We start from the raw sequence: 27702 nt of genomic DNA, 5'->3' as shown, positions 1-27702 counted from the left end.
CTACTTTGCATCATGGGAAAGCATTTTTCTGTAATGCAGCTTCCATGTGGAGTCTCGGGATGGAAAAAGGGGGTGATGGATAAACATCTACTGCTTATTTGAGGGATGGTCTGCAATTCAAATGTGAAACCCCAGTAGCCACAGTACTGAATGACAAAATGTCTTCTATTTTTTCACATACTTGTGAAGGTCCATTTAATCTAATTGTCGACAGTGGAGCATAACAAATCTTTAATTTGGTTCATGTAACTTACATAAGATTACAATAAAGAAAAGCACAGTTCGTTTTTAAATTGCAGAGGTCACATTTAGTAACTAAGTTTTTGGTAAGAGAGCTTCTTGTATATCTTCTTTGTAGTGTGTGGTAGTTTTTTCTACATCTTATGAGGTCTACTTCATCATCTTTAACCAAAATGCGCATGGTAAACAAAAAACTGTAAGTGTATTCATGCAAGCCCAACATCTGGGACCTCTGCATCAGGGATCGGATCTCTCTTTGGCTCGCTGTCCCGTCTCTGAGGTCAGCGTGCAGAGCCCTTGGCCCAACAATCACACCCGACCACTATCAAGCCCATATGAAGGCAATAAAATCAAATTTAAACCAGACCCCGATTGGTTTTATGTCCCCTCTGTGAGTGTGTGTGTGTGTGCGTGTGTGTGTGTGTGTGCATGAGCAATGGTTAAACAAATACTGCACAAACACAATGAAAATATTGTAATGTCAGCCTGGGTGCAGTCCATCTCAAAATGTGTGTGTGTGTGTGTGTGTGTGTGTGTGTGTGTGTGTGTGTGTGTGAAACTGAGTGAAAGGAAGATGGAAAGAAAATAGGGAAGCTAGAACAGCAAATGTCAAAACAAAAAGAAGTTAAACCCTTTATTTTCGTTTCAGTATACATCACATAATAAACAAAACATTCTACAGTACTTTTCAAAAGAAGTTTTAAAAAATAATTATACAAATCAGCTTTGCCCAGCGAGAGTCTAGAGGAAGGCCTGACTGAGGAAAAAGTCCACATTAAAAAAGACACAAAACGAGAGAAAGCAGATAAAAACAATATGCCAACGTTTGTGACCAAACAGTAGTAGCATTGATCAAAGCATTAAAGACTTAAAGTGAAAACACACATGGAAAACAAAGTACAGTGCTGCTTTTAGAGCATCTGTACAGTCATTCCTTTCAAGGCAGAGCCAGAATATTCCTGGATGTGTGGTGACACTGGCCTTCAGCCACAGGAGGAGGGCATGTCACTAGAAGCCCTCCTCCAATATTAGGTCCATTGGTGATAAGTAAAACCTAGCTCCAGCTGTGTTGTAAATCTGGAAAGGTCAAGGGTCGATCTCCATGGGAACAACAGTGAGGATAGCGTCCTCATTTCCGCGGCGCACAACTACTCTCAGATTGCCCTCCCTTTTGATGACAGTACTGACATCGGTCGCGGATGAGATCCTTTGGCCGTTGATCGAGATGATGACGTCATGCTCTTTGAGTCCAGCACTGGAAGAGAAAGAAAATACTTGTATGAAAAACAGCATAAATAATATGGGGTTTTTTTTGTGTGTTCTGGGCTGAAATGATATTTTTCAACCATTAAGGAGCTGCATGGGCCTGGAAGATAAACCTGGATTAGATGGAGGTTCTCAAAAATACCAGTGCTAGCGGCATCCTGTTTGCCAAGAGGTTTAAGACCCTGACCATGGGATCGCAAATTTACCAGTTCAAGTCCAACCATTGTATGCCATCCCCCATCTCACTAAGAAGTGTTGTCTGTGTAGCTAAAGCCTGATATAGTGACAATTTATGTGTGCTATTAAAATCACACAAATGTGTAGCACTGGATGTCATTATATGTAATTACCATAAGCATGGACACTGTAGTTTAATGCCATAATACCAACAGACCATCTGGCTGTTGTAAATACTCACTAAAACACCAAATGTGTTTGAATCCGCTGCTGAAAATAGTCCACACAACAATTGCATAATTTACTCCTGTTTGAATAACATTTACTAAAAACCAGTGTGCCTAGCTTTTTTTTTAGGAAATGGTATCTCACACACCATGTTGCCAACTTAGGAACTTTGTTACGAGATTTGGCAATTTTTAAAACCTCTTTAGTAACTTTATTTTTCTACAAAAAGTGCCTAGCAACAAATCTAGCGACTATTTGGGCAGACTTTAATTCCTTGGAAGGAGTCGCCAGTATTTCTTGGTGAATAAATGGCTTTGGCTCTCTGGAATGACTGTGTCCAATGGGTGTGACAGAGTAACAGCACATTAACTCAATCAATCATCAGAAAGATGTGAATCAGCTCTGAATGTGTGTACGGCCAATCACTGATCTGTATTGTTTGAACTCCTTCTTTGTTTTTATTCTGGATAATTTAACATGGCTATTTAAGCTTGATTTTATTTAAACAGTTCACAACAGTGAGTTTATTCCAGTTGTTTTTTCTTTCTTTTTTTTAATTCTTGTGGCGATGTCATGACCTCACAGATATGCAAATTGGCATGTGATATCATCTACCGACTTTTCAAGTAAGCCTTAGTTACTTTTTATGGGATTAGTTGACACCAACAAAATGATCATCAGACATATCCTTTAAAGATAAAATGATTAAATTGCTACTAGGACTTCCTCTGTAAATAGAGAATAAAAACTGATTTAATTAAGCTGTAAAAAACCCATGAACGACACATCAGTCACACAATAAAATAAAATAAAAATGGTATCATCAGGTATTTCACGTACATTGACTGTTTTATATAAGCATATGCTGCTTCTGTTTTGGTCAGGTTCGTTTACAGCTCTGTGAGGGCAACCTGGATGGCTCTAACATCTACTGTAAGAATGTTAATGATGGATCAATCATGATGGAATGACACTGCGTCGAGGTTTGAGCGCCACAAACATAAAAACACGTCAGGCAAACACACACCCATGATGAAAACAAACAAACTAGTAAACTTGAAATCACACACAGACCAAGGCGGTAACCAGCAGTGATATCAAAAGCCGACTCTCTGTGTAATCACAGCCACATGTACGCACAGACCACCACACCATCACTTGCAACAGCATCCATTTACACCACTGAAGCTCAGCATTCCCTTCATTATGCTCAGCTGCTCTGACACCTAAAATAAAGCAAATGGCAGGTTTTCCAAAGCCGGGTCATGCTTTCGAAAGAACATAAATGGACACGAAAAAGAGATCAAAAACATGAAAGTGCAGCCTAGAAAATAATGCACCACCAGATTTTAAAAAGAGCCACACAAGTGTTATTACGCAAAAAGCAGGGTGATTTAAGCAATGAGTAAAGTCTGACATGGCCTTGTAGCAGAGACCACTCTGGAGTGGGCTGGGTGAGCAGGCGCAGGAAAACCACAGCGCAGCTTGTAACCTCCCTGCATGAGGTTTGAAGGAAATAGCTGACCTCAGCGTCTCCCAAGCTCCACTCTGTTGGAGCTGCGGTGGTGGCTGATTGGAGTGGGCTGCCATTGTGGGAGGAGGAGGGGGGGGGGATACTTTATAGGTCCAGGCACTCCAGGCATGCTGGAGTGAGCCATGAATTTATGTTCTGAATTTACAGTTGTGTAGGAGGCCGTGAGTATGTGCGCACATGACAGTTAGAGGAGAGAAATAAAATGAAGGAAGGAAATGAAATATAATGTCTATTTGCATTGCATGAAGAGAGTAGGAGCTGCATGCAGAGTGATGAGAGTCTCGTGTGACTTTGGTGCACGTGTGTAGCATTAAGTGCCAAAGACAATATCACGTTGCTGAGAAAGAGTCTTAACTGAAAACCATGATATTATAACCAAGTTCGTTTGTACTTTTGGAGCCATGTGGGAAAAATATATTATACTTACACTGCAGCTGGTGTCTTCGCAATGACTTCCATAACGTAAGCTCCAGATGTGATGTCAGGGAAGTCACGGTGTCGAGTCTTCAGCTCTTTGGCCAATCTAGAGGTGGAAAAGAGGGATATAATTAGTCGCCATTTTTATATTGCAAAAAACTTTTAAAAATAACATTTCTTTCAAGTGTGCAACTCACGCTGCAGTGAGAGTCATCATCCTGACACCAATGTACTTCTTTTTAGCAGCTGCTCTCCCTAGAGACAGAAAACAACAGAATGTAAATAAAATGAATCATCTGCTTGCCTGCAACAGTCCAGGTTCATAGTTTTAGGAGGCTCAAAAAAATAAAAAGAATAAGTGAGAGAAAGAGTTATTGCTTCAGATCAGACAGTGGATCATAGATTGTCTCATTAATCTTGCACGTGTCGTACAGGACAGCATGCACGTCTACACACTCCATCCTTCGTGTGTTTCGTCGTAAATTTTGAGTCTTGTTTTCGAGTTATTTCATCAAAAAGACATATCATATTATGTTGGAAGCCACAGATAAAATTCATGAGTGTGCTGCTCCAGAATATATACCAGGCAAGGGCAAAAGTAGCGAATATATATATAAATAAATAAACGAATCCTGACATATACTGGTATTTTCTTCTCTGTAGTTTATTTGCAATGTCATAATCCTGTTAGGTAATGCTGGGCAAAGATTGGCAAGAGTAAGAAATGCAGTAAATAAATCTCAAGAGAGCACACAGAGGTGAAAAATAACAACCACAGGGATGGTATGCTGAATTATATGCCAATTAACTGTGTGGGCACAAGGCCTCCTCATCCAACTCTTGCAGCCAGTTTTAAAAATGTGCCTCCTGCATTTTGCCTTGGTGATTGAATAAAAGCAATAAAATGAAGAAATAATCAGCTGTGTCAGTGTGAGCTCATACCTCTGGACTGCCTGTCATAGGACTCTGCCAGGAACTCTCGAATCTTGTCTGAGGGTATGGCAAAGGAAATGCCAGCCGTCACTTTCAATGTGTTGATTCCAATCACCTCGCCATCCTATAACAGTAAACCTGAGCTTAATGTCTGAAAACAAACAACTAACCAATTATATGAATTTCATCATGTCATAGATGTAAAAATGGTTTGTATTGTCTCACCAGATTTAACAAAGGGCCTCCAGAGTTGCCATACTGCAAACCAAGAAAGATACATCATTATTTTGTACACATACACTTACAGTGTAACATATGTCAGTGTGTGTAATGATAATGCATTTTGTTTTCACTCACATTGATGATAGCATCAGTCTGGATGTAGTCCATGTCAGAGTTACGAAGGCCCAGCTCCTTGCCCCCTCGCTGAGTGGTGCTGACAATTCCTGTGGTAACTGTGTTCTGGAGGGAAAACGGGCTGCCAATAGCAACCACAAACTCCCCTGGTCTCAGGTCTGATGAGTGGCCAAGCAACAGCACAGGAAGCTTGGTCTGCAAGTGAGAAACAGAGGGAGAACATACTCATGTTACTGGGATCCAAAGTTTATGAGAAAAATGTCAAATGAACAAGTATATTTTCTTTCCTGCCATTTTTGGAATGTGACATGCAGTATTTTATGGAAAAACGTCTCTAAAATAGTATGGCACAGATTTGACAGTGCACGCCTATAACATTGTTGGACTCACGATGGACACTGAGCCAATTTATTAGACTTTGTGCAGCTCCCTCTAGAGCCAGAAATACATTTTATACAACTTTGATGTGTAAAATTAGCAGAGTTCCCCTAAGACTGAGTTCAGAAAACACATAAGGACAAATCATTAATATACTTTATTCAAGAGTGTTTCATTATTTGATACTGTACTGCAAAGCATGTATGAAAATGTTTTGCAGTTTAAAACAAAATTTTCTAAATCAAAACTGCATTAATGTCTTTTTACAATACATTCATATTGTATGTCTTTTACAATAAATGTATATTGAACGTATGTTTTGATGATTGATTGTACTATCATGACAAATGGATGCATTTCAGACTTTTCAAACAAGCAGAGCTCTGAAAGAGAATCACAAAGCAAGAATCGCTTGAGCTCAATTATTCTGAACTTTAAGGACTTGTCATTATGTGTTTTATGAGTGGACAGTAGGAAAATAATTACCACAAAACCACAAGTCTCCTAAACACAGCCCACTCAATACATGGCAATGCTCCCACACAAAACAATTACTCCTTTTCCACAGCAAGGATAAGTGACATTTAAGCCAAACAACTCAGACTCAAAATGCTAATAATACAGATCAAAAGCTTATTTGTTGGACTGAAAGTGTAGCCTTGCAGACAAATCAAGCCTAATGGCATGTGTGTGCCAACAGACCACAGATGCTGGAAAATTGACTGATAGAGGTAAATAATGACTACCTTAAGCTCTGGCTTGCTGTGTTACGTTGAGCAGTGGAAACCAGGCCTCTGCATATACACACAGAAAGGATATATTTATCCATCCGCAGTGACAGTTTCCTTTTCTGAATGAAATTATCTCTTACATGGCAGCCCGCAGTCAAAGCCCACACGTCGCCACATCACGTTGTCTCTGTGCACTGACTGTACCCATTGCCCTGACAGCAGGCAAGCCCTATCTCAGAAAACGAAAACCTGTCCCGAGAGCTCCTCCTGTGTATCCATTTTGTTTACTCAGGGATATAAATAGGAGCCAGAGGAGGCTTCAAGGTAACTGAGACAGCAGCACAAGTTGGCTCACAGACAAAGGGATATATGTGAGCAATGCAGTCAAACACTGCAAATTAGTTATTATTGTCAGTCAAAACACTTGACAGCTCACTGCCCGTTTATGCACACACACAACATGTGGCCTTGTGTTTATATGGATGTCTGCAGACTAACTGATAGCAGTCATGTGCTTCACAATCCTGATTAATTGAAATTAGAAAAATGGTGTGTGGGAAAACTTTTGAAGCGCACCTTTGAGTCAGTCACATGTCTGTTAAACTTGGCTGTAAACAATCTCGACCCATGAGGTGAAGTTATTATTAGAAGATGACAAAGATAGTGATAGCCAGTAACTGAGGACGAGAACCTTTCAACCCGACTTTCCACCTTACCTTGCATGCGTGCACGTACCCAAATGTCTGATTCCTGCAGGCTTATTTGGACATTGTTGGGTGTTACAAGCAAATATGGGACACACAAAAAGGCCGCAAAGTGTGCACATGAACCAGAAATCACGCATTTACATGTGCAAACACAGACACAAACAGACACCTAACACAGGAGTAGCAGTCTGTATAATCACCCCTGCTCTCCTTTTCCCTTCACACTCAACATGAGATAAGAGTATAACCAGATGGAGAGAGGAAGCGAGAGACACACACACAGCTGAGAGAGCGGACGTCAGGTGGATGTGAGACACTGCCAAGACATTCGGGACTCGGCCAAGGCCGGTCATGATTATTATAAGATGAGCTATTGATACTGGTGGTGTCATTTAGACTGTTGTCATCAGATGAACACCTTTTATCTCCACAGTGTCAACTTTAAGGAACGCTTTGTTTTTAGCTTGACCACTGTGTGTTTTTCAGGTGATCCTAATGGATTCTGACAGGGTTTAACTTAATGCCAGCAACTCAGCGACTAGTCTCATGCTCTCACAGACCCGCACAAAATGCATCAGTTTGCAGAAAACTAAATATCAACTAGGTGTGAAGGCAGAACAAACACTGAACACGCAGACTGCTCAACATTTTTGAAAGACTCCTGGCTTACATATCACTTACTAATCATTACTAGTCAGCAATCTGGAAGGACTTGTGGAAAATCATCTCGCAATGTGAGTCCGCCTCTCCTGACCACCCAAGTGACTCACGCTGCTATTTCAGATGAAGGTTATGATGCACTGGTACTTCACCCAAAGACTCTATAGCCACACTTAAAGGAAGTAGGCAAGGTGAAACGAAGGGAACAACAAAAACCACAAACCACAGGAAGGGAGTTTGAGAATGTGAGACGAATTAGTCAAACGTTGTTTTGTTTGATATGACGTTGATGCATGCAACCCTTCTTGGCAGAAAACCTTATGACCAACAAATATTTTTGGTTTAAACCCCAAAAGAGCACCAATTTGAGAATATCTCAGAAAAATAAACCATTGCCGCTGCAGTCACAGAAAAAGTCTGATCTGATGTGGTTCTGAAAATGAAAGCATCTTGTTTAAATAGGCAGGAGACCACTTCATTGCAGCCTCTTATCATTGTTGTTGAACTTCAGTGTGATAGCATCGATTCTGTCCCACATGTCACAAAGGAAATCATGTTTTCCAAGATCTCTAGTGTTTATACAGGAGAACAAAAGTGGGGCATCAAATTAAACATGGGAGTATTACACAGCTTTGTTTGTTGTGACCAAATGAGCAGTTTGCAAGGGGTGTGTGCTGAAAAGCATTACAGACATTTTTCCCCATTTTTTGTCACTGCACTGAGTTTTGATCCCAGCATGCAGACAGATTTTGTCACAGTTAGTTCATCAGGGACACCATGGAGAAGGAACAACGAGACAGATGGACGGATGAGCAGGAAGACAAGCAGACGGATCGCCTTGTAAATAGCTGCAGAGCTGCTACAGAGATCTGTCATTGTTTAATGTTACAGCCTTGGTTGTTTGGAGGCTCATTTAAAAGCCATTACACTAACTGCCGTTTTATGACTAAAGTGCCAGGTGCAAACTGCAGTGAAGCTGGGATGGACTATGGCTTAATAGTTCCTATAGACAGACATACGAACACACAGAGAGAGGGAGGAGGTTGCCTGGGCATGAACCCTCACAAGCTCAAGTCTATAAATTAAAATCCACACACCTGGCACTGGTTAGATATACAGCCAGACCACTTCAAAATACACAAATACAGACAGAGAAGCCGCTTTGGTTGGGTTAGTCTGTGACCTGAACTGTATATGAGCTCAACTGCAGTCACTTAATCTCAGCTGTTCCTTTCTTGCAGCTGACTTCAAAGTAGGAAACACATTTTTATAAAGTCTACCTTGCAAAATTCATAGGTACACTAAGGTATAGGATTTTACTGCCGATGTCTGAACTTGTGCCCTTGAGCTTTCGCTAATGCAGATAAAACTGGGGCAGGATTCAGCATGCTCATACATAACATCAAGTCAGAGGATCAGAAGATCAGGCTCAGGGGTGGGAGAAAGGGGGCAGTGAGTGTGTTTCCGTCTGGAAAATCTGAATGCTTGTTTGGTGTGTAAGTGGCTCATTTAAGTGTATATGCATTCCTGTTAGTGCATGTTTGGTAGACTGAAAATAAAACGCATCTAAGTGAACGTTGCAACTGTACAGCAGCTGAGTGTCTAAATGCAGCACACAGTGTAAATATCACAGAGGTAGGTGCTAATCAGAGCACGAAGAAGGTCTTTGCTTGGCTGAGCAATTCCTCACACTGTAGGTAACATCAACATGGCCAAATCATGCTGGGTAAACCATATCCTCACTGACACCAGCAGGGAAACCAATATAGTTTCCATATGTTGTTAGGAAGGTTAGTCACTATAAGAGCAAACATATGTCTGTGAGCTTCATGTGTATGTTCCACTCAATGTAGTTTTGCATGAGAGTTTGGACGACTTGAGGGCATCTTAACTCTGGCGACAGACCACAACACTTTGAACTGCACGAGTCACAATGATGAGAGGAGATGAGGTCTTAAGTTCTCATTTGCTTCAGGGAGATTGCATACAGTATATGGACTTCACTTGTCTTTTACATTAGTATTAGGTCATACTTTTACTGAACTGTTTAACTGTACTCCGTGAGGACTGGTGACCCCCATCTCTTGCCCGGTGTGTGATGGGAAATGCTCCAGATCTGTGACCGTGAACAGGATGAGAAGTTTAGAAAATGGATAAATGTTTAACTGTGCATGGAAAGCCTGAAACCTATGATGGTAACAGTAATGCCTATAGATTTTATTTGTCTAGTATATTGCAGTCTGGACTATTCTTTAGATGGCTAGAGGAGCACACTGGAATCTTCTCAAGAAACTCAAAGGGTCTCTTTGTCCCAGTTTAAGAACCAGAGCCTTATAGACCTTGGCTGTTTTTTCAATTTACTAAATGCTATTCCTAAGTTTAGTTGCAATAAATGAGTCTGTAGATAATAAAGCTGACAGTTCACCAAAATTACAAAAAGTTATCATTATTAAACACTTACTTCTGGCAGTACATTGTTTGCAGAAAAGTTTGGGTTTAGTTGCATATGTGTTCCCCAGAACAAAGTCAGGAAAAATGGCAGCACCCCATTGAGCAAAAAAAAAATCGCCTCATGTATTTGTCTTTTAGATGAATTTAAAATGTTGAATGTAAACGTCTGTCTAGAAACAACAGTTTTCATGAGGACAAATATCTTCTTTAGAAAGTGGTTCCACAGAAAAGTCTCCACAGGTACCCCTTTTCCACCAAAGCAGTTCCAGTGGTGGTGCTGGGCTGGTGCTGCTGGTGGTTAGGGAGCCACGTCATTACGTCACATACGTCAGTTACGCCGCTGCCTTCCCCTTAAGGTTTGCACCAACTTCGAAGCAACAACAACGATGGCAGACTACGCGTTTGTACAGCTGTTGCTCTTGGCTCTACAGGCTTCATTGGCATCCGAACACGTCAGATACGACATATTTATGCTGCTCGACAGGATTGAGACGGTTAGCAAACTCACAACGCAAATGTGTATGAATTTCACCATAGGTCAAATGTCCAAGGCATAATTCACTCCTTATCTATTCACCAAATGGTATTGTTTGTTGTGGTTAGTCTCAATAACCCCGCCCCCTACCCCCTAATGTAAGCGGTTCTTTCTTCTAGTCCAGCAAAGAACTGGTGCCACTCTGGAACCGTTTTTTCTGGCTGAGTGCCGATTCTTTGTCTTTCAAAACAGGAAAATTAAGCACTGGCCCAGTACCAGCACTGGAACTGCTTTGGTGGAAAAGGGGTAAGGGAGATCTGTGAATTATGCAGAGTAAACTAGTTTCTGGAAAGACATGTTGCTGCTGATTCTTTAATGTCAATGCTGTGAGCACCATGAAAAAAACCTCCATTCAACTCCACTGAGGATCATAAAAAATAAAAATAGCTATGTATAGCTACTTATAGCTAGGGCTAAGTTTGAAAACGTGTGGGAATTTTTATCATTTGGTGAACTAGCCCTTTAGATGGAATTCTTTAGGACCCCAACTCTCTAATGACATAGAATTGCATTGCCAGATATTTCACTGTTGGTCTCCTCTGACCAACAGTGAATGTCTTCAATGCACTTCATCCACCATCTGGTTATAACCCGTTCCTTGCAATCAGCTCTATTTGCAGTAAAATGTACTGGTTTGAGTCTAAGTGAGTAACGTTAAGTAAGTAAGTAAAGTTAGTCACTGGTAAGCTGCCACAGTTTACAAGCATGGCTGCTGCCTGTTGGGTTGGACCGGGAAACAACTACACAGTCAGAAAGTAGGCCAAGACAAAGTGCATCAAGACCCAGCAGGGCAAATGTGTCTGTTTTCTGATTATGTCCTAATTTTCTTATTATTATGTATTCACCGCAGTGACTTTTGTTACAGCTGCCAAACACAGAGTTTAATCAATTCCTCGTGTGTTTTTGGTGTTGGAAAGTATTAAAAAATGACACCACTCTCCAAACTCACTTATGCAAAGAAACCCTTTTACTTGAGCCTCATGCACTCTGCAGCATGTGGAAAAAAGCAAAAGGTTGATGGGACTGCTGAGCCTTATGGTGGCTAAGTTATGATTGGATAATTGCTGTTTGGGGAAAGGGTTTAAAAAATGGCTGATACAACCAGTAAAACAAGTTTTCATCTGCAGTTAATGCAGTATAATGTATTGGTATGCATCTAAGTGACGTCATTGACTAGTAAGCTGCCACAGTTTTAGGCACGGCTGCTGCTGAGCTGGACTGGGAAACAGCTACGCAGCCAAAAAGTAGGCCAAGACAAAGTGCATCGAGACCCAGCAGGGCAAACATGTGTGTGACTGTGTGTATTTTCATTGGCTCTTTTCCCACCAAACTGCTCCCTCAAGCATGGGAACCATTTTGGTTACATGTACAAGGGATGAGGGAGAAAGGATGGGTCAGGAGGAAAGGAGGATGTGATTCATTTCCCTCCCGTCTGACTCTGAAGGACAACATGCGGTGTCTTTCCACCGACAGTGGAGCATGTCCTCCACATCACCAAGTCGGAGCCAGTGAGCCATCTTAAGCCCATGCTTACGCACATGCACACGTTCATACAGACACATAATTTTGAATCACTGATTGCCAGTTTGCATTTATCTGTCGGCACTCCTCATCTGGGGACAACTGATTACATGTATAAATGGTATACTTCCTGGGGAAACACTTACCCAGTGTTGCTGATAAGCAAATAGATAAATGGAGGAGCACATTGCTACATAAAAACACATTCCCTCTCTTTCCCCTCCACACATAAACACAGACAGACACACATATATTCCAATAATAATCTAGTCCAAAAAAGCACCAGGCAAATTTCCCAGAGAGAATGGTTTGAGACTTAATACTAGGTGATGGGCAGTACAGAGACAAACAGTGCCATTGTTACAAGGGGACCATATGGGAAACATGAGGCCAGATTTGCTACCACACTGCAACAGTTGTAAAGCTGATTTTAGCAGAGGGTTAGGGTTAGGGTTCGACCTTTAAACTATCTTTAAACTATCTGATGAAAATAGGATAAAAATATCAACTGAACCTTTGCTTAGCCCCCAATTCCCTTAGTTGCTGTTGCTTGGTCTGTCAACCATTCAGTTTTAGCACTGGACATATAGAGTTTACATTTACAACAGTGGAAGATTAACCACTATTTGAAAAAACGCATCTTTTATTTCAGATAGCAGTATACAAAACCTGCTTTTCTATATTAGTCAGCGTCTGTCAGTTTTGCCAGCTGTCACGGGTACATAGTTTGCCTGTGAGTAACAAGCTAAACTCCATGAGTTGGTTGAAAGCTATTTCTAGCTGACTTGTTTAAAAACCTCTTAGATATACAAATCCAGGCCTACGTGTATGATATACAGTGGGGAGAAGTATTTGATACACTGCTGATTTTGCAGGTTTTCCCACTTACAAAGCATGTAGAAGTCTGTAATTTTTACATTTTTGCACACACTGCAGCAGGAATTTTGGCCCACTCCTCAATACAGATCTTCTCCAGATCCTTCAGGCTTTGCGGCTGTCGCTGGGCAATACAGACTTTCAGCTCCCTTCAAAGATTTTCTATTGGGTTCAGGTCTGGAGACTGGCGAGACCACTCCAGGACCTTGAGATGCTTCTTACGGAGCCACTCCTTAGTTGCCCTGGCTGTGTGTTTCGGTTCCTTGTCATGCAGTCGTCCTGTCCCCTTTGCAGAGAAGCATCCCCAAAGAATGATGTTTCCACCTCCATGCTTCACGGTTGGGATGGTGTTCTTGGGGTTGTACTCATCCTTCTTCTTCCTCCAAACACGGCGAGTGGAGTTTAGAACAAAAAGCTCTATTTTTGTCTCATCAGACCACATGACCTTCTCCCATTCCTACTCTGGATCATCCAGATGGTCATTGGCAAACCTCAGACGGGCCTGGACATGCGCTGGCTTGAGTAGGGGGACCTTGCGTGCGCTGCAGGATTTTAATCCATGACGGCGTAGTGTGTTACTAATGGTTTTCTTTGAGACTGTGGTCCCAGCTCTCTTCAAGTCATTGACCATGTCCTGCCGTGTAGTTCTGGGCTGATCCCTCACCTTCGTCATGATCATTGATGCCCCACAAGGTGAGATCTTGCATGGAGCCCCAGACCGAGGGAGATTGACCAGCATCTTGAACTTTCTAATAATTGCGCCAACAGTTGTTGCCTTCTCACCAAGCTGCTTGCCTATTGTCCTGTAGCCCATCCCAGCCTTGTGCAGGTCTACAATTTTATCCCTGATGTCCTTACACAACTCTCTGGTCTTGGTCATTGTGGAGAGGTTGGAGTCTGTTTGATTGAGTGTGTGGACATGGGTCTTTTATACAGGTTATGTGTTCAAACAGGTGCAGTTAATACAGGTAATGAGTGGAGAACAGGAGGGCTTCTTAAAGAAAAACTAACAGGTCTGTGAGAGCCGGAATTCTTACTGGTTGGTAGGTGATCAAATATTTATGTCATGCAATAAAATGCAAATTCATTATTTAAAAATCATACAATGTGATTTTCTGGATTTTTGTTTTAGATTCCGTCTCCAACAGTTGAAGTGTACCTATGATAAAAATTACAGACCTCTACATGCTTTGTAAGTGGGACAACCTGCAAAATCGGCAGTGTATCAAATACTTGTTCTCCCCACTGTATGTGTAGCTAAGACTTCATGTCTGTCAGCATAAATTCAGCACCTTCACCAGATGATGATCCATTTCAAAGACATGGAAATGAAGGATCAGCATTGCTCTTTCACTGTGGTTCTATATCATGGTTAAGAAAGATATCCTTGATATTTTCAAACACTGTTTACACTTTTGAGAGAGAAAAGGCTTTGTGGATAAAGGCTAACCGATGTGTTTGACTAACATAAAACTAGAACTGGATACCAGACTCAAAGATGGCCACAGATGGGCCACAGAGGATTCTTTTTGCAGGAATACTGCAAGTGTCCACTTGGCAGTGATGCTAAGTGGTAGCACCATATCCAGTTCTTATTATGCATCCATGGTAGCATCTTATGTTACAGCTAACTGTTACAGAATTCCTTACACTCTGCTCTTGGTGTTGGAAAGGCTGAAAAAAAATGACACCACTCTTTTTATATGCTGATGCCCATACACTCTGCAGCATATGGAAAAATCCAAAGCTTGATAGTACTGCTGAGCCTTATGGTTGCTAAGCTATGATTGGATAGCAAACAGTCAATTCTATAAGTGAAATTATCTTTCATTTGCAGTGTGAACAAAGTAAAGGATCAATGAGTTCACTGCATTCAGCTGACTGCACAGGGCAAGTTTTGAATTATATGGAAAATTCACTGCACAGTACATCTGAGTTTTTGAAGTCATTCCAGGACATTTCAGTTGCCTCCAAGTCTGCGGGGGTCAACATAAGTCAATACGATTAAATCAATGTTTTCCAAGCTGGCAAGCTTTAAAATCAAAGTGAGTCCTTCCAGGTAAAAGTGGCCGAGTCCAACTCAGTGTGAGCACTTCCAAGTAAATGAGACTGTGTCCAAGTTAGAGAGAGTGAGTAAGAGAATGAGGTTAATGAGAGGCCTTTTAAAACGGAACAGGATGAGTTCTATCTTTATCATGCCGTTGCCACATCACACAGTGCACTCATTAGCCTATTAGCTCACATAGTCCTCCAGACATATGGATCCATTTTCCAGGCCTTGACCACATTGCTCCCTCTTTCTCTGTCCCTCTGTCTTTCTCTTTTCCCCCCATACTCTCTACAGGAACAAGTGAGTACAGCACTTTTTCCCTCTGCCCGTCTCTTCTGAAGTTCCAGCTGCTGTAGACAGACTAATGTATTCCCCAGAGCGGAGGGGCAGACCACAGCCCCAGCCCCTGGAACGGCCCTGCTACCAATAAACTCCAATTTCACATACAAAAGGAAAGAGAAATAAGAGAGAAAGGAGTCATTACGCTCAGGGAAAAGTTAACTTTCAACTTTCTCACTCATAAACTGGTGCAATTGTTTATTAATAATCTGTTGCGGCTTCTGGAGTGCTGACTTTTTGTTTGCTAAAGAGAAAACTATGAGGAAAACAATAAGGAGCAAAGGGAGACTGTGGTGGCAGACAGAAATGAGGAAGAAACCTTTTCTTATGGCAAAAATTTCAACATGTCAGGGCCTTCATGTTGTGCATGCTGGCTCACTGTCATGGCTTACTAAGATGCATAAATGGGGCCGAGCCATCGTTAATGTTATGAATTACACCTTGTGCCTTTTTTTTTAAAGACAAGTCAAAATGTCTGTTGTGAAAAAGGTCTATGCAGTATAATAATTTCTAAACCACAAATGGTTATTTTATCATAAGATAGCCCAATTCATGTGTTTGGGTTAAATTTGGGTAATATTTATAATTTCCTGCTCCATTGCAGTTGCTATTCCATCAGGTTTTGTAGCTATTTGAGTTGAAACTTGAGATTTGGACTTAAGTCAGACTTGAGTAACAAAAATGGGGACTTGAGGGTTCACTTGACTCAGACTTTACAGCTGTGAAACTTGGCCTACTTGAGCCTTGACTTTAGGCTTGAGAGCAATAGCCAGCCTGAGCTACTGACCTGGTAAAATGAGAACAAAAAAACAAATAAGACAGTAACAAGCAGACCTTGCGCACACACACACACACCCAGCTTTTAAATGCATTACCCGACATAGACATTACCATGCATATTTCATAGGCCTGTAAATTAAAAGGAGCTGGTCTTTGCTATGTAAAAACACTTTTAACACATTAACATGAATAGTTGTTCAAACTTTCCATTATTCACTTTCAAAACTTTGTGTCCATGTTGCTGTAAAAGTTGAGCTTGACAGTTTTTTCTTGGAAATGACAGTTGACAAAACTGACTCAAGAAGACACTCAAACCAGTATAGCGCCCCAGTAGCTGAGTGGTTACAGTGCATGCCACAATGTCCCTGGTTTGTTTCTTTCAAAGGACCTTTTTGCATGTCATACCCATTTCTCTCTACCTTGTTTACTGTCAGTCTCTTTGCACTGTCAAATAAAGTGAAAAGTGTTGACTGTTTTGTCAACTATTAGCACAGCTTTGAGAGGAAAATATTAAGAAACTTGAAGACAACTGACTTGCAATTTGCTTGTGAAGACTTTAAACTTGATTTGTACCTGCAATGTAACTTTGACTTTGAACAAAAATTCAAAAAGGTTGTGGTAACTTAATTGATTTGGCCTTCAATAAAGAAAGAGTATTTCAAAGCTGAAACTCACAATTTTTCGTCTTTAGGTGCCCAAATTAAATACACTGTAGCTGTAGGTTTAGATGACTATATTTTCCCTTTTCTATGTAATCCAAAATGACAACTTTACTCCCCCTTCTGCCCTCTAATTATAACCCACTCATCCTTTAATTTCCCGCTGTATTAATTCCAAATATCTCTCTCAAACACACACACATACCAGCTTCCCCCAATTAGCACAAATGCCAGTTCCATCTAAATCATGTGGCCTTTTCCAAAGGGACCACAGGTCTTACAGGGCTGCCTCACTGACTCGTGGCCTGGATAACATCCTCCAACTACACACAATGACTTGTACACTTTATCAAGACAACTATACTCATGATGCTGAATGTGTTTTGCATCACACTCTGAGACTACAGCTGCCTGTCACTTGATTACAATTAACCTGTTTTATTACAATCACTTGTTGTTCACCAACCAGTTAAGTCGTGGTGTCATGCAGTGGAATGCAGTAAATACATTTAAGGGGGAAATGGGGGAAACATCTCTGTATACATAAACAAGGACATCTGCAGACACAGACACATATATTATTTATGCTTTTACAACAAATCCCTCATTCTTAAATATGCAGCAGCTGAAAGGATGGGATGCAACAAACACAAGAAAGCCTCTCAAATCAAGAACGGCCTGTCATCAACAGACGGAACAGCTTCTATTATAGGATGAACAAAAACAAAGCGTCTGTCACTGCTCTTTTCCACACTCTTCGCTCACATTGTAGGCCGAACAAAACATGAATGTTTCATCCTCCTTTCAGAATTGGAGGTCTTTGTAATACACCTCGTGTTGCTGTCATGAACATCTATTCAGCTGTGTCACCCAGCCATGAGTGTGAGCCCCATAATGCACTCTGCCCTGCGATAACTCCCAGTCAATTGACACTGGCTTTCTGCCACACATTCCTTCACATGACTGTTGGCTGCGATTAATGTGTAACGTAGATCCCTCTAGTCCAGCAGACAGAGACATAAACACAGACGGAAAAGGACGTGGGGAGAAAAGCGGAGAAAATGTAGCAAACATGTCCAGAAAAGCAAAATGTAAAAAGATTAGAATAATTTGATCTTTTTCCCATAAAAGAAAAACACTGATATCTGAATTTTAAACTGAACAACGCCACAGGTTATCATCTGTCAGTAATAAGTGATTATCTCTACAAGCTGCTTTTGAGTTGAGGAGTTGCATAATTTGACAGTTTCTGGTGCGCGTTGTGTCTAAGAACCAAAAAGATCTGAACTGCCTGCCAGCCAGCTGTCTTTTACAGGCTCGTTTGGCTGCACCTGCATTCTCACTTTACTTCACTTGCACTCTGAATAATCTCCTAGATTTAGAACGCTTTATTGCCAGGCTTCAATACTCCAGTCTTCAAATTTCCCAACAGTTTAATTGGAAAGTTACAAAACGGAAAGTTAATTTTTTGATTTTGTTGCACTGGCTGAAAGAAAGCATAAAACTGGGTTTGTTAAAGAGCACATTTTCCAAATCTCTGTAAAAGCTAATTTATGAGACCAACATTTGCTCTAGGGCAACAACGAGCGATTATTTTCATTATAGATTAATCTGTTGGTTATTTTTTCAAATAATACATTAGTCATTTGGTCTTTACAATGTTAAATCATGAAAAATGATGAAAAATGTCAATCACAGTTTCCCTAGGCCTCAGATGCAACCTAAAATGTAATATTTTTTCTTTAACTATAGTCCACAATCCATAGATATTCAGTTTACTATCATAGAGGATTATAATAAACCAGAAAATAGAGAATTTTAGTATATATTTAGTATATATTCTTAAAAATAGTTAATCAAGGAGCATCTTGGTAGTCGAGTGGTTACCCCACATGCCACATAATGGCAGCATCCCTGGTTCAATTTCGGCAGGGGACTTATACTGCAGGTCATTCCCCACTGTCAGCCTCTTTGATGATGATCGCCGTTTTTTTCATTACAAAAGTAAACTAACCAGGATCAAAATCACATTCATATTGACTTGCATTAGTGGTTCTACTGACCGGTGCATCAATTTTGATGAGAGCGATGTCAGATTTTTCGTCCACATCTTTGATTTTAGCATCGTAGGAGGCTCCGCTCTTCAGCTCCACCTTCACACGGTGCTTATTGGCCACTACATGGGCGTTGGTCACAATCTGGCCATCTTCTGCCACAACGAAGCCAGAGCCACTGGCCACTGCCACCTCTCGCTTGGAATAAGTCATCCTGCAGGGAGGGAGGGGAGATGTGTTAGAGGGGATTAGTGTACTGTTATTCACCTTGTTCTTTCACCGCGTCTCCCTTTAGAAAAACAAACTGAAATATATCAGAGCTCATGATGCAACAGTAGTGTAAATGTGGAAAGCAAATGAAATTTAAAGCCCATGAGTGTCTGCACAGGTAAAACCAGCTAGGAAGGTAAGAATTCAAAGTATTCAAATGGTTCTTACTTGCGGTAAAGTTCAATGTGAACCACAGACGGAGCAATTCTCTCCACCACGTCGGCAATGAAGTTGTATTTGTGTCTTGGGCTGTCTGGGTTGTCCTGAGCTGGAAATACAACACAGACACACACACATGCACACGGTAAATGTCAGACAAGTAAAAAGAAACAGGAAACACACTGAAATACTGTATGATGTAAGAAACTGTGTTAGAATAGAAAACCACCAAATAAAACTGCCCTTTATCATAACACACTGGGAAAAAGAGACGATGACAGTTCATCTGTGGTTGAGACTGTCTACGTCCGGTCTGACACATGCACACACACACACACACACACACACACACACACACACACACACACACACACACACACACACACACACACACACACACTAATTTCTAAACACTCAACCCTGGCCATAAACATTACAATTGAATACTTAACCTTAACCTTCACCCTTATCTTACCTCATGGTTTATTGTAAACACAGACTTGAAATTCTTATACCATCAACAGTTTTTTTTTGTCAAGACTCAACTATTCTTCATAAACACCACTCTCATACACTGGCTCACACTGTAAGCATGTGAGCTGCCAAATTCACTGATTCACCCATCCCACGTCTATCCAATATTGGGCAAGTCAGGAAATGTTGACTGATTTACCTGGTAATTAAGTCCAACCCATTAGACACATAACAGAGGCTATGAATCAAGAATCCCCAGACCTTTCCCAGTCATTTTTCCATTTGTAAACGCCTATTTTGCCACGTAACTTGAACTATTTTGTCTCACAAGGACAATTTTCAGTCATTACATTCTTCTATGGGACAGAATTTGCCAACGTCAAAGGCACCCAAAAGCCCTGGGATATAATTTATTGCAGTGAAGGGTTAAGGGAGAGAAAGAGACTTTTCCACTTGAGGTGCAGTTAAGCTAACGCAACCATGGAATGAGCACCACCTTGTTGTGATGAATGTCAGTAAATTATATAGTATGTAACGATTTGTCAACCCGCAGGGGGAAAATTCTTGTGTTATATGATCACAGAATCACTCTCATCTGTCAGATGCATTCAATGTACTGTATGTATTGTATATCCATCAATCTAGAGCAATGCTAGCAGCTCTGTAAAGCTGTTCTTGGATACAGTGCTTTGAGCTAAGTGCTAACATCAGCATGTTAATGAGCTCAAAATGACAATGTAGATTATGCTTACTATGTTCACCAGTTTGTTTATTGTGGTACTATGCTAACATTTGCTTGTACAACTGAGGTTGAAAGAAATGTCTTTGCATAAACCAGACTGAACAAATTTGAATTTTTACTTGATGATGATGCTAGTGGTAAAGTGAAGGGATTGCCAATGTTAAAATAATGAATCCTGTTGGGAACACAAATGTATTGTCAAGGCAATCCATTGAAGAGTTGCTGAGACATTTCACAAACACAAATAAAGTGTCATGGTGGCGCTCAAGGAAAAGACGGTGGGTCACCAAAGTCAGCAGGATTCATCATCTAAGTTTCATGAATGTTTGTACAAAATTTCATTGCAGCCAGACTGACCGATTGACACTATCCATCCCCTGCGTCGTGACGCTAGACAGGCACAACTCTAGAAAGAAATGGAACTACTTTTTTCCACACATATTTTCCTTTTTAAACTTCATATATTAAATCCGATAAAAGTTACACCACAGTAAGAGAGATAGGTAATGGAAAGGCTGCAGTCATTTTCCCCATGCTAGCTTCACACTAGGGGATGGTGGGGGCTGGTTGGTGGTCAGCTCCAATAGGATTATGGTTAGAGAGAGCAGGACTTGTCCAGAACTTAAGTTTGCTCTGGAGCTTCAATACAGTCTCTCGCTCTTCACCATGTTATCATGAGACCTACAGAAATGTACTGCCAGAGATACACTGTGACCACTTCAAAATTGCAAAACTGCAAAAACAATGATAATAAACTTGGTCCAGTGGTGATGGATTTGGGAGATGGGACATCATAAATCAGATGCGCACAGCTCAGCTTAGAGAGCTTGGCCAGACTATTGTTGTCTGATTCATATACTGTGACAGATTATTTCACAGTTGAAGTGAGCTTAGAAAGGCTTTACTATGATACAATTAGGTGGATTTATGAGCCAAAATTAAAAGCAGCTTTCAATTTAAATGCCTAAATGCCTTACTTTTAAGTCCTCAATATCATTGATGTGTGGAGAGAAAGTGCAGCCATAAAGCATTGTGATTAGTGTCTAATCCACATATTGCTTTTCTAACATCTCTCAGTCTACTAAATTGTTGCAGGAGGCTGACTCTAAAGATGTGTAGTTGATTCAACCATCATACACCATCATATAAAGAAAGATTTGGCAAGTGCAAACTGTGTCTCAACATGAATATAAAAGGGAAAAACTTGTAGGTGGTGATTAGTTCAGAAGTGTTTCAAGTAAAAGCAAACAGTAGAATTGCTTAGTTGTGGGTCAATACACCCAAAACTGCTCCCAGCCCCTAATACAGGGTAGTGTCATTCAACAGTTGAGCAGCTCAAGTTCAACAGCTCATTAGACATTTTAGTTAGGTGACTAGATAGCAGGCATTAAGTTACAAACCTTTATCTATAATTAGCCTGTACAAATGTGGTAGTGTGTACTTGTTTCGTTAACTAATGTGGAAATTATCCTGTGGTCAATGAATGAGAATCTGTAGCCAGACAACAAGCTGTGATCTTGAAATGTAAAAGGAAGGAAAAATATGTTATGGGTCGCTAACTGCTTCACAAATTCATAAAAGCAGGACAAAACAAAAAATAACTAATAGGACACAACACAAAATATCTACAAAAGCCATGTCTGTAAAAGATAGTTTTAAAACATTGCTGATCAATAAAGTGTCCCTGAGTCGGATGACAAAAGTTTGTTCACCCTTGAGTTTTGACAAAAAGACAGCCAAGAAGCCAAATACATTCACATTGTTAAAGCATACAAACTAATTAGAAAAGGCATGAATGATGAACTCACAACAACTAACAACAAAAAAAATGAGGACACTAATTTAGAAATTGTTGGAGAAAATGAAAACATGATAACTTCACAAGTTGTGCTGTTAAAAAGTAACTTCTAGGTGCTTGATGATTGTAGGCTGCAAGCAAACTAAGGCTTAACTGAAACTGTGACACAATGATATTAGTGCCCATATTGAATGCTTCTTTCTTTTTAACCAAGGAATGTTATTGGCCATCAAATTCTAAATCGCACAAAAGCAGACTTGAAAGACTGCTAATGAGTCAGTTTAAAAGGAATAAATGTTACTGTGCTAGGAAATGCCACCAAAAATGTTAATAATGTGTCCAAGTGGGAACATGTGAACAGCAAACAAAAGAGGACCAAGTGTTAAGCCCTGAGGAACACCACAGAGGAGCAGTAAAGCAGAGAACCTAACCTCCCCTAGTCCCTTAGTTCTCTACAGACTCAAAAAAACACCTGCCCTACAGATAGGCTACTTCAGCTTATCACTGACAATTTTTTTTTTCTTCTTTAAACATTTAACAAGTGTTTAAAGATTGTTGTACACATGGTATGGTTCAAAGCTAGCCATTTTAAGAAAAAGCTGAGCTATTTCTGGTTTGAAATGTGGCCCCAGAAAAAAGGGGGGCACTTAAAATATGGGGTAGTTACGGGAAATGGCATTTAAAAGGAGACATGTGGTGCAGATGTTATAAAGGTGAAATGGTTAAAATGATTCAAGACTCTAGTCTTATGCAGGAAATGATCAAAAACCCTGCAGTAACTTAAAGGCTCTGACTTAAGTGAGTCAAATAAAGTGTCTGCAGAGGTCTTTGGCAGACTCATGATCACAAAACAGGCCTATACTGTATGTCAGCATGTCAGTTTTACCGACATGCTGACATATAGAGGTGAATTAGCTTTAGGCTGATTTGAACTGATGAAGTTAAAATTTCACCCAAATGGAAGACACACTGAGAGAATGATGGGAAAATTACTTGCAATAAAATATCCTAATAAAGTAACGCATCAGTTAATAAAACACAGATGTCTGAAAGATTATTTCTGGATCAAATCAGGCATTCAGTGAGGGGAAACCATTCAAACACAACATCTTAAAAGAGAAGATTCATATAAAGGCACACTTTTTCTCTCTCTTTCAGACACACACACACACCTTCACCACAAGGGTTCCAGCTCAAGATCTCAACTTCTATTATGCTTCAATTTTCCCATACATAGTACCCGCTGTTTTATTGGCGGCTGCAGGCGGAAGCAGCCTTTTCTTACCCTCTAGAGAAACTAGATGTGAATACAGTACGGTCAGTGCGTCTTCTTCATACTCTGACATTCATAGATTTGCTACTGTTGGGCAAAACGATGCCCATCAAAGCCAGTGTCATGCAAAGCATCTTAAACAGAAGAAAATAACTTTCTATAGTGGTACGATTTAATGTCAAGGAAGTGTGAAATTAGATTTTGAGAAAGGCGAATAATATGCAAGTTGTGGTGTCTCCTCTTGTAGAGCTTCTGAGGCTGAGAGTCACAGCAGACACACTATAGTTATGAGTATGCTATTATAAAATCATTTCCAGTAAGTCATTGATTTTGGCTCAGTACAGATGCTACAATGACTCACCAGATGTGAATGTTAGGGCACTGAAGTCATGACTCATTTAGTTTTGATGAAGCTCTGCTTTTCCGCAGTTAAGAAGATATAGTCCAGCATTGCTGCAGTTTATAATATTACAATGACAAGTTGGCAACAGTGTGAGGTGACTCTGCAGTGTAACTCTGTGAGTAAACCTAAGTAATCTAATTTTTCCATTTCTAATTCTGATTTATATTAATTCAATTCAAGTAGCAGAACTTTCTTTTTTCCTATAGGAATTTTACCTGTGGATGCAGCATAGTAGTAAATCAGAGACATGCACACCAAAAAACCCCTCAAAAACACAACATCACTCCAGACAGCTGGATATCTTATTTAGAGTGAAGACAGTCATTCTTCCTTTATTATATGGCTAGTTGAGAACAAAGTAGTGTGATTTTTTTGTGTAGTTTTGAGGAAATTATTAAAATTATGTCTTCAAATGTGTTTATATGATTCTTCTGAAAGGTTTTAGTGCCAATAAAACAGTCAATCCAAAGTTAAGTAAAAGTTATTGTAATCCAGCAGAAACAGTGGTATCATGGGCTTCAGAAGTGACATCAGGTTTGTTCGCCTTGTCACTGTTATCTGGGAAAAGGGGTATGGAAATATTCTCTTGTTTTAGGAAGAATGACATTAAATGCAAAAAACTGCCTAAGAGTCAGGGAGTGTCTTCGGAGGGATGGCCATGCGTATAGAGAAACAAGCCAATAATGATTAAGATAATTAAAAGCATCGTTAATTGTTGACAAAGTGGATGAGCATGAAGGAAAAAAGACAGCCATGCAGAAACAGGAGCGGAGATTGATTGATAGAACAACATGCACAAAAAAAAAGGAAAACACACGTGCACAAACATAATCGTTTAATATTATGAGCAGCTGGGACAAGTCGGGGAAGAATGTGCATATTCAGCGCATGTCACTGGCTGGAGTCATAGAGTGCACTCTGCAGCAGTGAAGAAATAAGAGCAGCGCAGTCACTCAGCAGCTACTAACTGTAACTGGACTACAGTGAAAACATATTATTAGGAAACTAATACTGCTAGCATCATCTACATGCTCAAACCTTTATTGATCCACAATTGTACCTCTAAATTACTCACATCAGCTTTCTGTGTCAAAAATTGGTAATTTGGGGTGTTTTAGTAGTCTTGTAGACATATACTGTACTATGTAAGCGTCCTGGTTAAATTCAGTTCTGCCTCCTTATTGTTCCGGTCTGGTTCTCTGCTATCAATATCAATAAGGGTTTAAAACTGCCAAAAATGTTATGTTTATTTATTTTAAAAAGATTGGGTCGTTTTAAGCAAATACAACCCCCGGGACAAGGCAACATTTGACCTAATTTTACTTGCCAAAATGAACAACTTGCATAATCAACATCTTTACAGTCCAGACACGAAATGACATCATTCAAAGTGAGCATGCATGTGTTTTCTTAACGTGGGGCCAGGTTGCAGGGTAGTTAATAAAAGATGCTTCGAGGGGGTTTTGTGTTTCTCTTTAGGGTAAAGTCCTCCAACTGTGTCTGCTGCCTCGATCAAATCTTCTTTTTCTAAAGTTACTTTAAAAAAAGGAGAGATGTTACCACACAGACAGCATTATTCACCAACAGGCTGGACAGAGGCACATCTGAAGTGAAATGAGTCTGGTTTTATTGCGGCTATGGAAATTTTCACTGGGAGATTTGGAAAATCAGTAGCAATCACCGCAGTCTTGCTCTGTGGCACTTTCAGAGATGGTTAGCTGCTGAGGAACGTCTTCACCATTCAAAGTTGCTTACACGACTGACAAACAAATGTGGTGATACAGTCTGCCCCACCACTGCGCCCACACACTTTTAGATGTGCATGTAAACCTTTCTCAAAAATATGGGTTGCTAATTTTGTGTTTTCCTCTGTGTCTCCTGCCTGTTTTAAACTGTCTTCAACAGAGGGAGAATTGCGGCTTTGAATCAGCGCCAGGCATTCCTTCATGTGACTGTTAAGTGTGATTTATGAGTGACAACAGACACACACAGACAGAAAGAAGAGCAAAGAAGGAGTGGAGGGGTGGAGGGGTGGTGGGAGGGGAGGTAAGTGCAGTAAGTTTCCAAGTTTTAAAGTAAGTTATAGGTCTTTGAGGCAACAGGTGTTGAAGTTCTCCATCCAGAAGTCTTCAACTGCACATGTGGTGCCCACTTCAGATGGACATATGTAAAACACATGCACACACAAAAGTAGAAAATGATACAATGCCTTTACCACCTGTTTGAATATGACCATTTTTCAACCCTGAGCCTGTCATGTGATGTTCTGAGACATATCAAACACACACACAGCGCTGATGATGATAAATGCCTCACTGTTTACATTGTACAGATTACTCCGTCTCAGTTGGACTGTTCTGTTTCACGCAGCAACAGAAGTGAAGAATGATGTCTATTTATTATTACATTGCACTGATTAGGGTGAAATACTTTTCACATGACACCCTGATAAAGTGCAGGTCTGCACTGAAACACTCACATATACCTATTATTACAAAAGTATCACTTCAGTATTGTTAATAACAGCCTATATCATACTTCAATTCCTTACTGTTCTGGTAATGCTCTGGTGTGGCTTGTATTTTATAAACCATCAAGCAGATTATGGCCATGTGACTGCTGGTTATGCATGCCAGAGATAATCCAAAAGGCCCACATCAAGCTTTACATCAGCCGAGAGCTCATGACTTCATCAAGCTGGTAAAAGTGAAAACGGGTCTAATTGTAATGCAGTAACAAGAGGAGAAAAAACACTTGAATGGTGGCTCTTGTTATCCTAGACACATAGGGATTGTGTGCCACCCAGTGCAGCTGTGTTACATCTGTGTCAAGTTCACACCCTAATACACGTCCAGTTAGAATTTAAAAGGTTCAAGATCAAGGGCAAGTTGAGAAGAATCTAGGTGAAATCACACACACACACACACACACACACACACACACACACACACACACACACACACACACACAAACAGACACCCAGTATACTATACTTAATCTAGCCAATCTGAACATGCTGTGACTGGCCTACAGCATTTTTGGATAAACTTTTGAATGTGGATAAACTTGATTCAGGGTGTTGAATGTTGATTTCTTGGTTAGTTAAAGTCAGCAAAAACTTTTCTAAACAGAGATTGTTCAACCCACTGACATGAGCAATAACTGCTATTACATGAACACTAATCATCTAACTTTCTTACACATGAGCCGACCTATCTGAGCGTTACCTTTCCCGCAGGCTCCCCTCTGAATGAAAAGAACAGGTGGCTGTTGCAGCTTCTGTGCCCGGCGGCTGACCCTCTTCAGCTCGCAGATATTCCGGTAGGACACCCCATCGCTTCCACAAACCGGGTCGGTGGCTTTGCACACGCAAACCCCACTCTTGCTTCTCCTCCTGACCGTGACGCTGTACCCCACCCCGCCGGACACCGAGCACTCCAGACCCTCTCCGCACAACGGGTCCCCGAGTTTCCCGCTGCCACCGCAGGCTTCGCCCTCACTGGACCCGCACACCTGGCAGCAGTGGCAGGCGTCGAAAGTCTGTCCCGCCGGGCAGTCCGCCGGTAGCCGAGGACACATTGACTTGTCACACCGAGCGGGACATCCGATAACATAACGGCTGGAGATTTGCGCATCAGCCGGCACGGACGCAAAGGCGACGATTACGCAGAGCAACAGTGACCAAAACAT

The 27702-nt window shown here is 40.7% G+C and overlaps 1 protein-coding gene across 1 annotated transcript; it reads right to left on the bottom strand.

The window, feature by feature from the left end:
- Positions 1-1290: 1290 nt before the first annotated feature.
- On the bottom strand, positions 1291-27702 carry LOC128372716 (serine protease HTRA1A-like). Its single transcript, XM_053332851.1, has 9 exons — positions 27240-27702; positions 19332-19431; positions 18903-19107; positions 5153-5347; positions 5021-5053; positions 4805-4919; positions 4060-4117; positions 3873-3968; positions 1291-1495 (listed from the first exon to the last, which is right to left on the bottom strand). The coding sequence occupies exons 1-9, from the start codon at positions 27700-27702 to the stop codon at positions 1327-1329; spliced, it is 1434 nt and encodes a 477-aa protein (XP_053188826.1). The 3' UTR covers positions 1291-1326.

This window comes from Scomber japonicus, chromosome 14, assembly GCF_027409825.1.
Source record: "Scomber japonicus isolate fScoJap1 chromosome 14, fScoJap1.pri, whole genome shotgun sequence".
NCBI classification, from domain to species: domain Eukaryota; kingdom Metazoa; phylum Chordata; class Actinopteri; order Scombriformes; family Scombridae; genus Scomber; species Scomber japonicus.
This window is presented reverse-complemented; position numbering and strand designations above follow the sequence as displayed.

Excerpts from the sequence above, each read along its gene's own strand:
- LOC128372716 (XM_053332851.1), bottom strand. The coding sequence starts at position 27,702 with ATGTTTTGGTCACTGTTGCTCTGCGTAATCGTCGCCTTTGCGTCCGTG. Across the intron at positions 4,920-5,020 it reads GAGGCCCTTTGTTAAATCTG|GATGGCGAGGTGATTGGAAT; the intron begins GTGAGACAATAC and ends TTACTGTTATAG. Across the intron at positions 3,969-4,059 it reads ATGATGACTCTCACTGCAGC|ATTGGCCAAAGAGCTGAAGA; the intron begins GTGAGTTGCACA and ends TTCCACCTCTAG.